The sequence below is a fragment of the Hesperophylax consimilis genome, chromosome 19 (genome assembly GCF_061612785.1).
Source record: "Hesperophylax consimilis isolate HC1 chromosome 19, BYU_Hcon_1.0, whole genome shotgun sequence".
Taxonomy (NCBI): Eukaryota; Metazoa; Arthropoda; class Insecta; order Trichoptera; family Limnephilidae; genus Hesperophylax; species Hesperophylax consimilis.
In genome coordinates this window covers 22,064,185-22,082,565 of record NC_142854.1, presented here as the reverse complement: position 1 = coordinate 22,082,565, position 18,381 = coordinate 22,064,185, and the positions used below count along the sequence as shown (strand labels likewise).

General features: G+C 32.5%; 1 protein-coding gene across 1 annotated transcript in view; it reads left to right on the top strand.

Moving 5' to 3' along the window:
* Nucleotides 1–378: 378 nt before the first annotated feature.
* Nucleotides 379–18,381, top strand: part of LOC149414998 (uncharacterized) — a 38,989-nt gene continuing 20,986 nt past the window's right edge. Inside the window, exon 1 of the mRNA XM_089642970.1 lies at nt 379–517. Within this exon, the coding sequence (XP_089499096.1) occupies nt 379–517 (139 nt within the window). The remainder of the gene's footprint in view (nt 518–18,381) is intronic.

Here is an 18,381-nt window from a genome sequence, read left to right as displayed (position 1 = left end):
TTAAAACATGTTGTTAATTGTTAAAATTTTAATAGTTCAATGCTGTACCTAACTACTTCCTGACTTTGTTTTTAAAACATCTCGCCTTTACTGAGTTTCATTTGATAGAGGCTTCGACCAAGTACCTTTATCTATATCGATGGACAGAGATTATGAAAACGACAAATTCTCAACGACAACCGAAATTTATGTTACTACATTTGATTTATTACTGCTTACGCGTGTGCTAAAATTATCATCTGGAACTTGGAACCTAATACTACATCCGTTACGGCCTCGCATTAGCCGTAGCCCAATCAGCTGGAACACGACAAGACACGAATGGATTTCGTTGAACTTCGCCAAAATGTAAACTGCACAACTCGCGACTCGGGTGCGATGGGTGACGGGATTGACTCCGTGTTCTCGTGTGGGTCCGAGTTCTTGTGCGGGTCCTTGTCCTGCTACGGGTCCGAGTTCTTTCGCGGGTTCTATCCGAGTCCGAGTGCCGAGTCATTGGCCGGACCCGTGCGTCCCGGTAGTCGCCCAGTACCCAGTCCGCACCCAAGAACTCGGACCCGGGACCCACTCCAAGAACTCGAGTTCTTTTAAAAGGAAGCAGTCCTCGGATGCCTCCGGAAAAATGCAGAACTCACCCACCTCTAGCCCGGACAGCGGTAACCGGTTGTAAAGGGTCTCCCTCAACCAGCATCTCCCAACCGGCCCGCCACGCAGAAGGTGGGCCGACGCACCCGCCACCAAGACCTGGGCAAACCTTAACCCATGAACCCGGGCACCCCTGCTAAGTCACCAAACGTAGCGAACCACTTGGGGTGACCTGTGGCAGAGGTGTTGGTCATCCAATAAATGGTTCCCAGGGCGGCGGTACCCATTCCCGCCTACCAAATTGTAATGGTAATTGTAATTGTTTATTTTTACCATTGACGTTAACTAATTTTCTTCTGTAACATGTTGCTCTGTTGTTCATATAATCTTTGTAAATCGCTTTCTTCATCCTTTATAATATTCCAACAGCTCTAAATTATAGGTTTCTCTTCTAGATTTACTGTAAAATAAATCACGTATTCGTTTTCTATATTTTTTTAAACTAGAGTTTACAAGAGTTTTGTTAACACCTCACTAGGAGTACCTGTGCTGAGGTGTTCGGATGTATTGGGAAAGTGTTATTATGTCGTCATAAGTAAAAACACATTATTGTTCTTGAGATATTCAAGGACAATATACTACGGTTTCATCCATTGCGGCAGTAATGTATACATAATAGGTTATTATTTGTTATAGAACAAAATTCAACAAGCTAGGGCATAATAATTTATTTATTTATTATTCATTAACGCCCTATCGGGCTTTTACATAGTAAATTGACAGTATATGTATATAAGTTTAACATAGTACATGGATAAAATAGCTAAATATAATTTACTCGTAAGGTAATTACAAAATAAATTTATGTAATATACTGATATGTATTATAAAACAAATGTTTAAAATAAGAAGAAAAATAATGTCTGGTGTATCTATAGAGAAAAAAAAACTAATAAGTGATGGAAAAATACCAACGCCATAATTAATATTGAATTTAAATATTAGTACTTGAAATGGTAAAGTAAATCAAAGTATAATATGACCGTAAGTATAAATCAAGTATGACCGTATAAATCAAGTATATATAAAGTATAAATCAAGTATGACCGTACATGCATACAGTCATTTATATGCGTCCAAAAAATAAATAACAAATAAACTAAGGAGTATGTGAGTTAAACGTTGGAAGGTATAGAGACAAGACTTTTTTTTAAGGCTAATAAATAATACAAGTTAATAACTAGCAAATAGGTCTGAAATTAGTTGCCTTTTGAAACTCACAAAGTTATTAACACCAAATATATCAATAAGTTCACAGTATTTGTTTGCGCAGTGATGAATTCTTGGAATTGGTGAATACATAGAGTAGTTAGTATTGAGGTTATTGTTACATTTAATACAACTCTTTTGTATATTTTATACTAATCAATATATTATATCATTGAAGAAGAAGATAATAATATAATAAAAATATCTCAAAATCTCAAATAGTTAGATTTTCTCGAATAAAAAATCCAGTGATTTTTGGTTATAAGATTGATAACAATGTTCTTGAGACATTAATCCATATCAAAGACTTAGGCATCACTTTTCAATCAAATCTTTCATTTGTTAACCATATTACAGAAATCTCTAATAAGGGCTTAAAAAGTTGGGATTTATAATTAAGCTAACCAGAAATTTTAACAATGTGAAGTGTGTACTCATAAATATACCACTCTCTAGATCGATATCTTCGGGCTTTTTGTATACAACAGAATTATACAGTACTTAACCACAGATATACAAGCAGTACCTACCGGGCGGAGCAAAGCAGTAGACAAGGTAGAAAAAACTCAAGGCCATTTAAAAGTAAGATGCAACCATAGATATATACATAATATCCATAGATAATATAATTGCTCTCGGCCTACTCCATTCATTCACTAGCCCAAAAAACTATTTTAAAAATAAAAATTTCCTTGAAGCAGAAAAATGTCGAAATGTTTTCCACGGGCAAAAGTTCATCTGACTAAAAAAATAAACTTTTACAGTTTATTTCCTTAAGATGAAACTTGTTAATCGGAGAAGAAGAAACCCAAAATGACGAGAAATTTGCAAAAAACACTGAAGAAAATTTCCAAAACATGATTGTCCGACAGTACGACGATGAATTCCGACATTTTTCTGCCTATTTTAAACTCAAGGTTGCATATGTTTAAAAATCTTTAATTTCACCAAAACAATAAGATAATACAGGATAACACCTAATCAATAACATGAATAAGTTGGTCGATATAATAAATAACATTTATACGTTGTGGAGGAAGACTAACCTAAAAACTGTCAATTCACTTTAAACTTGAACTTACGTAGGTAGAATGAATATATGCTTGTAACTCGCTAACACTATACTGGCTAATATTGTATTTTTATGACGAACAACTTTAATAAGCAATATTTTCGACGCGAAATTACAGTATTTCGGCAGCAAATGACAACCCGCGTGTATAAATAAGAATGATTTGAAAACAGTCAAATGACAAAACTCCGTCATCTCTTTCTGTTACACGAGTCATAATGGTAGAGAGCGAGAGATCAAACCAATCCTTCTGCTCTACCAATGAGATCTGAGCTTTTAGCCATATTATTCGTTTTCTATAAGAATAATGAGGTGGGCGTGGCGGTTTAAAATGGGTTTCAAGGCCAAAGCTTAGTTAAATGTCCCTGTGTATACTGGACGGGAGTCCGCACAAGACTGTAGATTTGGGCGCCGGTTCCAAACCGTGTCTTCAACCGATGATGATGATAGTTGTATTAATTATTGCAATCTGCCTCCCGCACCCGGTGTTCGGTGAATATTGGGCAATGGGTGTGCTGTCGTCTCTGCTCGCTTCTGGTGGTTTTCCTAGGCAGGGCCGGCTGGTCTTGAAGAGGTAACACCAGAAGGTTTGTAGCAGAAGACTAGGCGAGGTGAGGTAGTTGGAAGGCAGGAGTCACTTGTTGAAATAAAACGCTTGTTTTGGTGGTAAAATTGAACTGATTTAATATTTTTAATGTCGCTGCTTATATTCTATAAGGCTGACTCGCAGCCGACATTTGGTTGTCGACCGAAAAAGGGTGGGGATTCTATCCGCGCCACAAACGCGTACATAAGCCACCGTAAAATGTTGCATATTCACTTTGCCGGTGGTTTAGCCGAAGGCAGACGCTTGAATTTGAGATTTTGCAAGCTCGACTGTATTACAATTACATAGTTTTATTACATAGCAGTTATAACAATGTGTATCTTGACGACTAGATTTTTAGTTTGTCAAGATACGACAAAAAATAAGAAATGTTTGTAAAATAAAAGTGTAAAAATGATCTTGAAGGGATCAAATTTGTAAAATGGTTATGGCAGTATTTTTCGCAGGTTCCCCGTGACGTAGCGCTTCGAAAGAGGAAAGATTCAATATGCTACGAGGTTCCTGGATTTTTGTAGAGGCAAATATGTAAAAATAATTATACAAAAATGGTTACACAAATTCGTTAAAAAACGGTATTTTAAATATCTCCTCAGTGGTAGCATATCGCAAAGAGTTTTTATTTAACTACCGCCGAGGAGATGTACAAGTAAAAAATAGGTATTAGTAACATTTAGTAAACTGTAATTTGTTAGTAAAATTTGTATACAGAAAAATCTCACAAGGACTTTTCTCGACAAGCAAGTACATTTATTACAAAATAATCGTGACCTCCGATGTCCCCGCATACTGGTTAGGTTGCAAGATGCCTACAATATAAACAAAAACACAACAGTATTAAAATATGTTCAGGTAAGAGAACGAAACAGCTTCTTAAATATCTGTAAAGAAAACAAAAAATAATTAAAATGAAAAAGAAAACAGATTTTATACATTCATGACATTGTAGGAATCTACATTTGAACGGTGACCGGACAAATCATCAAAATGATAATTCATCACATCTTTAAAAAGTTATATAAATTCATGGAAAGTGATGAAACAAAAACTTTATTAACTCTTTTAAGTAGGTTAGGTTAGATAAAAATTTTACTTTTTTTCATCGTTTTTAATGACTTTATATCACTTTTTAAAAGTGTGTTGAATAGTCACTGTGTTGAGTTAGCATGGAACCATTTGAACCATAGAAATATGAATAATAGTAGACCTGCCCTAAGTGATTAAAAGCGTATTATCCCCACTCCCCATACCGGTTCCATTGGAGCCGGCTGTGCTCGCGTATGGCCTCAAGTGAAATTTGAAAACGTGACGTCATCATTCTTGTGCGAACTATGGTCGAGGCATCATCGGTTCATTTTACGAAATAACACGGCAAAATGTTGACTTGTACTATGAAAACTTGTAAAAATAGATGTGAAAAAGAGAATAAACCCAATTTTCGTATTACATTCCATATATAAGCATTATTTTACTTTATTTTAAGCATATTCACATCGTTTATAGATCGTAATATAGATCAGTTTTAGAAACATATACTATCACACCGAGAAACGTCTGGACGCGAAACACAAAGCTGGTTGGTTGCTGGGAAGTAAATTATGAACATTTATAAAAGTGTCTTAACTAAATACTTAAACGAAATATTCGACTCTGAAAATAGAACCGATTTTTTTGCCGAATTTGGACTTCGCAAATTTGTTCATAACGTGGCGAGTAATTTGCGCTCCCATGTAAAAATGTCTATTCATTCAAAAGCAGATTTTACTTTTAAGAAGTAAATGGTGATATTATAATGCGAGATGCCTATTTACTGTCAGATTGATTTATTGACGAATCACAGTCAGCCTTACTCCCTTCGTTCTTCAACAGTTGATTTTACCCCTCGCCATTATCTTCTCGTCTATTAATTCCTATGTCTGTGATTTGAATATATATTAATTTTACCGGAGAGTATTACACCCGTGCACTGGCAGTTCATCAAGACTTCCAAAAGGAATGCATTGCCGATAGTGAAAAATGTAAGGAAATGGGTGCTTGAATAGTTGGGTGTCAGAGGAATGTATGACGCAAAAATGAACACTTATTGCGGATCATGTTAAAAGATGTAATAATGAAAGAGTATCTGAGATGATGTTTGGAATTTGGATGGAGCAAGGATTGAGGGCCAAAACACAGTTGCTTGGCAACTCATCCACTCTGCTTATGCCTGAGGAGCAACGGCGTGATGGTTCATTTATCATCATTATAGTTATGGAATCTTAGTCATCGTATTATAAGTAATTTAATGGTTCTTAATCGTGTACATAAAAGAACGGTAAAGGTTTTTTTTAATATTTTTTTTATATTAACTCCACACATGAGGCCCTGAAGAAAGTAATTTCCCTCAGGGCCTATTTCATCTTTGGGGATGCTGTGTGGAGGGTCTTTTTGTGGAGAGGAAGGAGTGAACATGGGTCTTGAAGAGTCCCATGTTGTAGGAGGGAGGAAACACAGAGGCCGGCAGTTCGTTCCACAGCCGAGCTGTTGAACTTAAGAACGAATCGTAGAAGCGACCCGTTCTCATGTGACAAATGTCAACCGTGTACAAATGTTGGGCGCGCGTTTGGCGTGTATCCAGACTACGCACCGGTGCCGAAGGGATCAATGACGCTAGTTCCTCAGAGCATCTTCCATTGTAATACCGATAGAACAAGGACAGCATACCTACCTGACGCCTGTGCTCTAAAGATTGCAGTCCGTTTGTTAAGATTGGGGAATCTATCAAACGGACCGCCCGTTTTTGCAGAGTCAAGGGTTTTTTTCAGGTATTTAGGGGCTCCGGACCAGAGATGGCTGCCAAATTCGACAGTAGGGCGCACTTGCGATTTGTACAGGGTCAGCAGTTGTGTACTATTAAAGTATCTGCGGGCCCTGTACAGTACGCCCAGCTTCTGAGAGGCCAACTTTACTCTGGCTTCGATGGAGCCCCCGTACCTGAGCTGGTCACTTATAGTTATACCAAGCATATCAATGGTAGGGCTGTTCGGAAGATTGCTTATTATAAGCAATCTTAATCAATTAGTATATTATAAGCAATAATTCTTTTTAGTATAAAAATTAAATTTTATTTAATTAAAATTTAAACGCAACAGAATAATTTTTCAATTATTGAAGAAGTGAAAAGTTGTGTTGTTGTTTGTTACAGAGTTGACAAAGTAAAAAGGATTTGGATCTTTTATATAGCAGCAGACGAAGCTGTTTGTTTAAATGATACAATAAATAATTATTTATGAGAGGTTGTACTTGTGATGTTTAAAACAAGACAGTTATTATCAAAAATGTAATAGAATCATAATGAAAGGTTTTTCTTATTTTGTACATTTAGTACCTAACATTTCTCATGTGTTCGTTTGTTTGTTAACTGTTCTTTTTTTTGTTCAAGAATTATGATTTAGAAAAATAAATATTTATCGCAGAGCCAATAAAAACGCTTTTTTTTCGTACATTTAATGTTTATATTTTTCATTTTGTTTATTTTTACCTACATCTATTTCCAATCCCTTCATTCAGCCACTTTTGTAACCCATGCCCAACTGAATGGTAATACACAATGGTTCGCCGATATCCCAAACACTGGAACACTTGTAACGGAGCTAAATGTGGTTAAAAGGTTTTATACAAGGTAGTCTTTTTTGTGTAATAGATATAAATCCTACTCCATGTGTTTCAAGGTCAAATCATTTTTAAAAAGGACTCATCGCATATTGTTTTACACATTTCTAAAGACCTTGTAGGTATCTATTCTGTTTCGAGATCCTTTGAATTATCTTAATATTTTTAAAGCTCCGATTTATACAGGGTGTATCGGCACTAACCCGACAAACTTTAACCAGCTATTCCTTAGCACATTTGGAGTAAAAATTGTTATGGGCACTTTGCTGTCCGGTAGCATTTTTTTTCAATTAAAAACAAAAAAAAATAAAATTTCCACACTACATCACTGTCATTTGCATTGCGTTTCGTGTTCAACAGCTGTTATAAGCAAGTATGTCAAAAAGCGTCTTCGCTCTTTCGCACACACTAAATAATAATAGTTAAAAATGAGACGAATGGTGCCGTGCCATTTCGTTGTGATTGTAAGTGTGCGCCAATATAGGTACACTCTTACATTATTCAACGGAATTCGAATAAAATATTGCCAGATGGGTTTTCAAACTTTGACAAAGGATAAAACAGAGGTGACATGTGGTGAAAATATGAATAATAAATTTTTTATTAAAAAAAAACGTTACCGGACAGCAAAGTGCACATAAGATTTTTTACTCCAAATATGCTAAGGAATAGCTGGTTAAAGTTTGTCGGGTACGTGCCGATACACCCTGTATTTATATGCCATAATATGATCAAAATAATAAAATTTTCAAAATTTTTGTGGCGCCGCTTAAGTGTAAAATCACCTTTAAGGCATTTTACAATAATAATGAATACACAGGCTTAAGTTAGATCTTGTTAACGATTGATGACCTACTTAATACACTGATTGCATTCACTGGCTGCTGCTTGTCAATCAACAATAACAATGAATCGCCCGATAAATGTAATGCAGTCTAATATATTATTTTTTTGACGTCTGAAAAGTAATGTTTTCTGTTATGATTTTACTACGTTTTTATTGGATAAATTTTACTCTTACTATTTGATTCCCAATCAAGAAATTAATCATTTAAAAAATGTCACAAAAATTATTTTAAGAATCACATCTGAATTTTTTCGATCTCACCTTCAAAATATAACTGATGAGTTAAAAAATTTTGAACGCAAATCATGTAAGTATCATCGTTTAGTGACTGACTTATTTTGAGTGAATTTAATAATAATATTATTTTGAAATGCTTTCCGATCTTCCTGTAATACTAAACACGTTGGATAAAGCAGAAGTCACGCAAGAGTGCGTGCTTTTGTCCAACATCCAACTTGGCGATGCCATACGTAGTAATGCAAAATCATGTGTTTTTGGTTTGAAAATTTGGTCGCCTAGAAATGTTTCAGATGCTTTAATTAAATACTGCGAGTAGAATACATCTTGGCCTTTGAAATAATCGAGTATTTTTTAGATTAGTCTTTTTATAAGCCCAGAAAAAAATAATGTAAAGACCTATGTAAACTGCTTTAATGTTCAAAATCTCCTACTTACGAACCCATTTTCGGTTATGATTTTATTGTATGATGTGGTAAATTAAGTTATTTATAAAATGATCGAAAAAAATAAATATTTATGCCTGAACATCTACAAAATAAAATAAAAGGCAATTTTTGGCCATGTTTTTTCTTGCATAAATCAAAACAGGCAAAACCTTATCGCCATCTACGTAAGGGTTGTTATTGATAGCGGCTCAATTTAAAATATTACACGACGTAGTGCATCGCCTTTCAAGATTTATCTGTGGTCTGCGGTTCTCTAATCCGCAGAATCCAAGGTTTCGTGATTAATCTCAGTGTGGAATAATGAGAATTTGGATAATTCAAATTTAGTTTTTTATTTTAACAAACCTCACTTATAATAATTTTATTTACATATAGATCGCGTACGCTAGAAGAAATTTAAGGCTAACCCGACGGCTAGAGCATAAATCAACTATCTATAGATTGATAACTCCGCCCTCTTTCCATACGTTTGCTTTGGTCAAGTTTTAACCATAGATCTGGCAAATTTGTATACACCATGCATCGCCGACGTCACACCACACCATCGACAAAGGATAGAGGAAATTTTAAAAAAAGGCGCAACCATAGACAATTTAATTCTGCTTCGGAACCTACCTAAAACCCAATTCATTAGCCTAAAACATAAGTAAAATGTCACCTAAGACCACAAGGTCCCATCTGACAAAGCCCTGTCCTAAGAAAGAAATGACCTTTAAAGTAACTTCCTTTACAGCTCATTTTCTCAGGACAGCGTTTTATCAGAAGGAAGCTGAAAAGCAAACTCATAATTACATGTACAATAATTTTATTTTTTAAATATAAACATGAAATACAATAATATAAGCACAAAACACATTTAGAAGGTGAAATTACTGTATCAATATAAAACTAGCTGTTGGAAATGTTAGTTATTTTCTTTCAACATCCAACGGCTATTGAAAAAATATTGTCAATAAGGCAGTCAACGATTCAACCTACTGTTTTAGCTGTATTAGCGTCTAATTACACTATTATTATTTTTGTTTCCCTCCTACTTTTAAATATAAATAGTAAGTATATAATACTTTTTAGTTTAAAAAACTTTATATGCCTTTTAGATATTTTTAACTTAGGAATAGTACACAACATAAAGAATGTAACAGTGTAAACAGAAAAGTAAATTTAACAATAGGTTATTGTTTTAACAATACATATTGGCACCTGATAAATAAATAGGGTATAATAATAACAAATAAAAACACCAAATATAAGAGTAAAATTTAAAGAAGGTGTTGAGAGAATATTCATTATGATGTCAAGTATGTAATAAAAAGGTAGAACTATATATAAACTAGACATATGAAATAAACTAATTCGACTATTTTTTTTATTAACACTAGTCGGTGACTGAAAATGGGCTGCAGACTAATACAGCCAAACTGAATAATGTAAACTCCGCATCAGAGAATATTTGGCTTAAAATTACAAACGATAACAATATTTAACTTGTATATTTATTTTTTCGTTATTATTCTACTACTCATATAGAGATGTCAATAGAAAATGAATTGGCAAGGATACACCACAACCATACAATGGACCTGATTTAATGAGGAGCATGGCAGTACTACGATATTTAAAAGACGCTTATAGGAACAAATTGTGGTCCTAATTGGTTTTAACTTATTAAAATAAATTAGTTATGACAACCATTTCTTCCGATATTTAGCATATTTTAAATGTTGCAGTACTGCCATTTTCTTCATGGAGTCAGGTCCATTGTATGGTAGTGTATCCTTAAGCTGTCGTATCCTTAAAATAAATATACCAATCCTAAGAGAAAGTACAGTTATATTCAATTTTTCAATTAAGTCCTAAATCCTGTATCTAAATTTCGCCAATAAACAATTAGATAATGTTAATTAAGTGTTAATCTCAAGTTACCTATCAGGTAAGTATTGAACTGTATATTTTCTCCATAAATAGTTGAGTAATAACATAGACCACTGTACAAATGTATTATAAGTTTGTACAGCGCCCTTGAGGTGTTTTTGCACAAAAACGGCGCTATACAAGTCATCCAAGTATTATTATTATTATTATTAATTAATTTTCTATTGACATCGGTACACCATGCATTGATTATAAATGGTACAGTAATCTTGATAATGAATTGAATAATTTTTTTTATGCTCGTTACAATTAAGCCAATCAAAACATATATATTTGGCAATGGTTTCTTCAATAACGGGCACAAGATATAAATTTTCGCAATTATAATTCAGTACATACTCGACGACATAATGAATTTCAAGAGCGTTGATAGCAAATTTCTTAGTGGGATCATATGGGTCACCTATGCAAGATATTTTACATCTATGTTCTGCCATCCCCTGTGCAGCAACAGCAACGCTGCTGGTTGCAGAGAAGACATGACTGGGTCCTGCACTCATTTCTGGAAAAAAATATATCATAGTTCTTGAAGAAATTGAAGTAAAGATTGACATATTAGAGGAACAAAACTAACAATACTATTCCCTTTTAAGTAATATAAAACAGATGTGTACCTTCATTTTCTACTAGCTTCCCCTGTGCAGCAACGGGTACGCTGCTGGTTGAGATGTTATGCTCTGAAATAAATATAATTATTACATTAACCGAATTAACAAAACATATTATTATTATTATAGGCTGATGCAGTATAGAATACCTTTTAGGATGTAGTCATGATACGTGCTGAACACCATTCTCGAAATGGACTCTCAGAGGTTATGGTTGGAAACTTGTGTCGAATAGTCTCTGTCCGTACATCCTTTCACACAATACGTTTTAAGGACTTTATCGGTAGGCACATAAATGTTATTTATCACACATAAATCAACTGTTTTACACAACCAGATATTTGACAATTTTATGATGACAAACAACGGCGTCTGTCAAACTTTTCTTACAGTTTTTTAGAGGAAGTGAAATGGCGGGAAGCATGAGTCGGCCACCTAGCGGCGAGAACACGCATTACACCGTTTGCGAACCCTCTCTTTCTGGCGCACGAGTCTTATGGTAAAGTGAGCGAGAAACAAAAAAAATACACATCGCCTACGTCACAAACATAGATTTTTACCATGTCTATAATTTGTGTTGACGTTTTTAAGCGGAGTTATACCCCCCTGGGCTAGAGTGCTGGAGACAGAATAATATTATTTGCAGCGTGAGGTACCTCGCGCAGGTTTACAATGATACCAGTCTCACAAGATTGTAGGTAAAAATAATGTTGTAGTTATTTTCGGGAGATGTAAACTCCTTATAATTTACCCTACAATAGCTTAAAAGGACCCTCCCGATCCAATAATGCCAATAATGCAATATGGAATGTATTAATGCATAATAGAAAATTTTGATAGTATTCTTGTTTAATATGTTACGTACGTTATAGAAGACATAGATTAGTTTTATAATTCTTTCCACTGTGAGATTGATATGGTCTTTCCATTTAACATTTTTATGTATTAAGATTCTGAGATATTTAACATTAGATTTATAATTAATTTAGCGCAGTCTGTAGTGCATATGGTTCTTCTGATCAACTAATCAATAACTTTGAATCCATTTAAATCCTTTAAGGCGTAAATAGATAAATAAAACAATTTTGGAACTGGTCCTTCGAGTGTGTTGCAAAGGGATCCCAGCAGCACCTTCTAAAGCCATCAGCATTTTCTTTTGCATGATGACGGTGTTATCCCTTTGATAAAACTATTCTTAAAATCTCTCTAATAAACAGTACTTGGAAAGATATATACATATTTTTTATTGTCCACGAAACGAGAAGATATACTTTACAAAATTACGTCAGAAACGGCTCGTCACTTTTTGACTCGAATTAACGAAATTCCAATCATTAATGCAGATAAGACATTAAGACTTAGATTAAAATTATGAGATAAGTTTTCTCAAGAAAAGTGGATTTGCAAAGTTTGTAATGTAAAATTACATGAGTCAGTTTTCTGAAAAAAAAAATGTTTTAATAGAGTGTAAAATGTATTGTATTAATACGCTAACGTCTGTCGTACACACTTAATCCACGTGCTTGCTACAAACGAAAGTGCTGCCATCTACTATTTTTAATTAATCGTCATCTTGGTGCCTATTTGTCCGATCGACAAATTAGCAAACATTATTCTGTTTTTCAATAAACATTATTTTATTCGAATAAATTTTTTTGTGTTTGTTTTTAGTCACTTTATTGTGTTATATATGTCGACCACAATGACACTGGAAATAAATGGTGGTCCATACGCTCTGGTACGCCGGATTTAAATTACCCTCAATTTTTTTATGCTTAAGTCCGCATTTCTAATGTGTGACAGTTGTCATCTGCTGTTTTTTTAAATTAATTTTATTTCTTGATAGAGCAATCCCGATGAGTTACAAAACTCATTGAATGACGAGATGAACTTACAATACATATGTGGAAGTTAATGGGTACATGTTAATAGGTATTTTGATATCAAAATTATTAGTTTCATATACAAAACAGTACAAAAATACAAAAAGAAAGGTTAAGTAGAACAAACAAGAAGAAACAAAAAAGTGAACAGACAGGGATGTATACATAAGCACAAAGCCAAGGCAAGAATTTACCAAAAGGTACTTACCCTTAAAATTGGGGATAAGAAAAGAGAGGTTGAATCTATATAACAACGCCTTGTTACTGTTAAAACACAAATTTATCCACCCTTTATAAGCCATACATAATATCTTAAAGAGTTTAGATTGGTTTGACCTTGTCTATGACCCCGTCGGATTGAGATCTGTGCCGAGTTGTATTGTAAGTAGTTATTTATTAGTTTCGGTAATATTATTTTCATGTAAATTACATTATTCTAGCACTCTGATAGAACGATGATATCGAAATCATTACCTAAGTTGGTTGGCAGTACAAGTAAGCTGTCGAAGTTTTTATTGAGGCTACGGATGTTCATGGCGATTAACTTGAAAGCTGTTGGTTAGGAGATATTTTTTTGTATTCGTATTATTTGTCGTTTGTACCGTTATAGTGTTAATGTTTGCAGACGACCTGAAATTATTCAAAGCAATCAGAAACATTAACGATTGCCATATATTGTCAAATAACTTGTCAAGATTAATTATATGGTGTCGTGATAACCGCTTGAAACTTAACATAAGCAAATGTCAAATTATGAGGTTTCATCGAATAAAGTATCCAATATTTTTTGATTATTCCATTAACAACATGTCGTTAGTATCTGTCTCGGAAATTAATGACTTAGGTATTTGGTTTGACACGAAACTTAACTTTATCAAGCATATTGAAATAATAACCAATAAAGCTTTGAAAATGTTGGGATTTATTTTAAGGGTATCTAGTGATTTCAATAATGTAAATACTGTAAAAACATTATATATGTCACTAGTAAGGAGTCATGTAGAATACAATTCCACGGTTTGGTCCCCAAATTATGAGGTTCATTCACATGCGATTGAAAGAATCCAAAATAAATTTTTAAGATATGTAAATTTCAAAATGGGCATTCCTAGAGAAAACCTAAATTACGATAACTTACTTTGTTCATTAAATTTAATAAAATTATCTGATCGCAGAATTATTTCCGATTTAACCTGTTTGTATAAAATCATTAATTCAATGTTTGATACCCCTGATTTATTATATGTAATCTCTTTTCATACTCCAAGCAGGTCGGTTTCAAGACAGTACCTACCATATTATTGTAGCAATTCTATGTCAACGTCCCAATATCATACTCCTATGCGACGGATTCAACAGCTAGGAAACAAATACTCAGATGTTGTTGATATATTTAGTACATCAATTTCAATATATAAGCATACCCTATTGAAGTTTTTTTTTTCATCGAGTAGTGGAATATTTGAATAAAGGTATTTAATTTGATTTGACTAACATATAATAATTTTGTCAACTGAAATAGAAAAAAATATTTTGGATTTTTTATATGTTGTGCCTGCATTCTGTGTAGATCAAATCAAGTTTAGTGATATTTTGACTTTATATTTATTTTTCTGCAATTGTTTTAATAGTCGATTCCTGCACTATTTTCATGTATAATTTCGTAAATATTTTTATATATATATATGTATGTAAAAGCCTTAATAGGCGTGAAATAAATAAATAAAATAAAAAAAAAAAATATATTAAGAAAATTATCAAAAGAATTAATCAAGTGCATTGTGTGTGTCTGTGTATTCTGTGTGATTGGATTCAGCAAAGGCTTTGTAAATTATAACGATGCACCTAGTTAAACCTTAAGGTTCCTAAATATTTTTGCCAACAAGTCCCAACGACGTGGTGAATTTTCTTTGAATTTCGAAATGGTCCCGAGGCATCTAAAATGTGCTACATATGACTTATTTTTGAAGTTGTCGTTAATGGAAAAACTATTTTAGATACAAGATTAAATTATCTCTGAAATATTTGCATTTGAAAAAAATATTGATGTTTCTAAAAAATACGTTTTTAATATAATGAAAATGTTAACAAAAAAACTTACTAGGACATTTTGACTAGGAACGTCCATAATTTTGAAATAGTTTATACAATAAAAAAATACATATTTTTGTCACTGTCTGTCTGTCACCTGTCAACTGTCAATGAAAAATGCCAAATTTCGCAATCGTGCACCAAAAAAGTTTTTAAAAATTTTATCCATGTAATAATGTATAAATATTTGATACCAACTGTGAAGAATAATTATTCATCTTTCCAATGACGAAAATATCACATATCTACGCATTATAGAAAAAAAGATAAAAATAATTTTATAATGTATTGACGCCTCGGTCAGATTTGTCCTTCAGAGCCTATAATGGAATATGATCTTTGTGGCTAGTAATGTCCTTCCGAGGTCTGAAGTGAGGAAACCTTTGCAATTAAAACAAATGAAATTGTTAAGACAGTTGAATGAAATATAGATTTTAAAATAATCAAACCATTGAAAGTATATGTACAATAATCAAGATAGTAAAAAATAAGGCCAGAATAATATTTAAAAGAAAATATTATGTATATTCAAAAATCTGTTTCTGAAAAAATAAGAAAATACACAGATTTAGGAAATTAAATTAAAAGAATTTGGCATTCTCATTTCGGCTACTGGCATTATACCTAGCTCTCTAACTCATCATTTAGGCGTATTAGATCTGTCAAAGAATTTATATATAAACATGCAAAAATCAGTCATTTTAAATATATGTAGGATTACGAAACATTTTTTATATTTTTATATTGAGGGATGAGTAGGATTTATAGTTCCAATTAGAAGTTCTACCGAGCCGAACCCTCTGATATGAAAATATCTGGAGTCTGTGAATTATTTTCCCATTTGATCTCTGGTGATTTGACGTGTTGTTTTTGTATTATTTTGTATTTATTATACTTATATAATGCACTTGCATGATGTGGATTGACTAGATGATCATTTGTGGAAAAGTTTGTGGAAGGGTTTAGTTTTTCCCGTGGGGAAGATTTAACCCGGACATAAAGTCGGAAATTAGATAAATAATCGAAATAAAAATCAATTGACTGGAGGAATTGAAAGAGTTTTAGAAATAAATGTAATTGAATGAATCAATATTACAAAACTTAAATGAATTAGATTCTTTGTTTCAATTTGAAAAGTAATATGAATCATATATGGTAATTTAATTAGAGGAATTAAATCAAACGAATTAGTCACATGAATTAAAGGAATCAAAGGAATTGTACATTATAAAGTAAAACATTGAGATTTTTAGATCGTGAATTAATTTCAGTAAGTAAGTAAATTGGATTGAATGAATTAAGATAATTATTAGCTAAATGAGTTAAAAAAGTACAGATAACTAAAATGATAGCATTTATTAGACAGATTATGATATTAAAAGGAATTACTACAATTATGAGAATTAAATAATTAGAATTAATAAAGTAATGGATGAGAATTGAACGAATTAAAATATTATGATATGTGTTTATGTTGAAGCTATTTTCGTAAAGGCAAAGGTTACTTTAGCTTTAGGCGATGCACTACGTAGTAATGCATAATCACGTGTTTTTGGTTTGAAAATTTGATCGTCTAGAAATGTTTCAGATGCTTTAATTAAATACTACGAGTAGAATACATCTTGGCCTTTGAAATAATCGAGTATTTTTTAGATAAGTCTTTTTATAAGTCCAGAAAAAAATAATGTAAAGGCCTATGAAAACTGCTTCAAAGTTCAAAATCTCCTACTTACGAACCCATTTTCGGTTATGATTGTATTGTACAATGTGGCAAATTAAGTTATTTATAAAATGATCGAAAAAACATTAAATATTTGTGTCTGAACATCCACAAAATAAAATAAAAGGCACTTTTTGGCCATGTTTTTTTCTTGCATAAATTAAAACAGGCGGATGGTGTTAAGCGGGAATTTAAACCTGATCGCCATTTACGTAAGTGTTATTATTGACAGCGGCTCAATTTAAAATATTACACGACGTAGTGCATCGCCTTAAGTCATTCTAAGTAAAGTGACTAAATATCAATTTTGGTACTTTATTTTTAGTTTTAAAACGGAGCTTGAGAAATTTGCTAATTGGTCGTTTGGACAATTAAGAACTAGGGCCACGTACTGTTGAAGTTTTCATAAGATACAAGTGGACCCATTTATGCTTCACTACTACTAATATCTTTCTCGAAGGCCTCCAACTTCTTCCACCATTCACTACTGTATATTTATAGGTAGGTCATTTTAATATTAAAGAAGTTTTAATACTTGTGATATCATGTCATTTTAATATTAAAGAAGTTTTAATACTTGTGATATCAGGTCATTTTTATATTAAAGTAGTTTTCATACTTGTGATATCAGGTCATTTTTATATTAAAGAAGTTTTAATACTTGTGATATCAGGTCATTTTTATATTAAAGAAGTTTTCATACTTGTGATATCAGGTCATTTTTATATTAAAGAAGTTTTCATTCTTGTGATATCAGGTCATTTTTATATTAAAGAAGTTTTCATACTTGTGATATCAGGTCATTTTTATATTAAAGAAGTTTTAATACTTGTGATATCAGGTCATTTTTATATTAAAGATTTTTCATACTTGTGATATCAGGTCATTTTATATTAAAGAAGTTTTCATACTTGTGATATCAGGTCATTTTTATATTAAAGAAGTTTTCATACTTGTGATATCAGGTCATTTTTATATTAAAGAAATTTTCATACTTGTGATATCAGGTCATTTTTATATTAAAGAAGTTTTCATACTTGTGATATCAGGTCATTTTTATATTAAAGAAGTTTTCATACATGTGATATCAGGTCATTTTTATATTAAAGAAGTTTTAATACTTGTGATATCAGGTCATTTTTATATTAAAGAAGTTTTAATACTTGTGATATCAGGTCATTTTTATATTAAAGAAGTTTTCATACTTGTGATATCAAGTCATTTTTATTTTTTATTTATTTATTGTTCTTCAAAGTACAATCCCATTAAACCGCAATTAAACAGTTTGTCAACAGGATGTTCATGTTCAATTACAATATAACATATTTTCATAATATTATTACTTATTACAATACAACTTATACATCATATTTATCACCAACCACTGCCATAATCAAAAGTATTACTAATACAGAGTATCTCTGCTTAGTAGC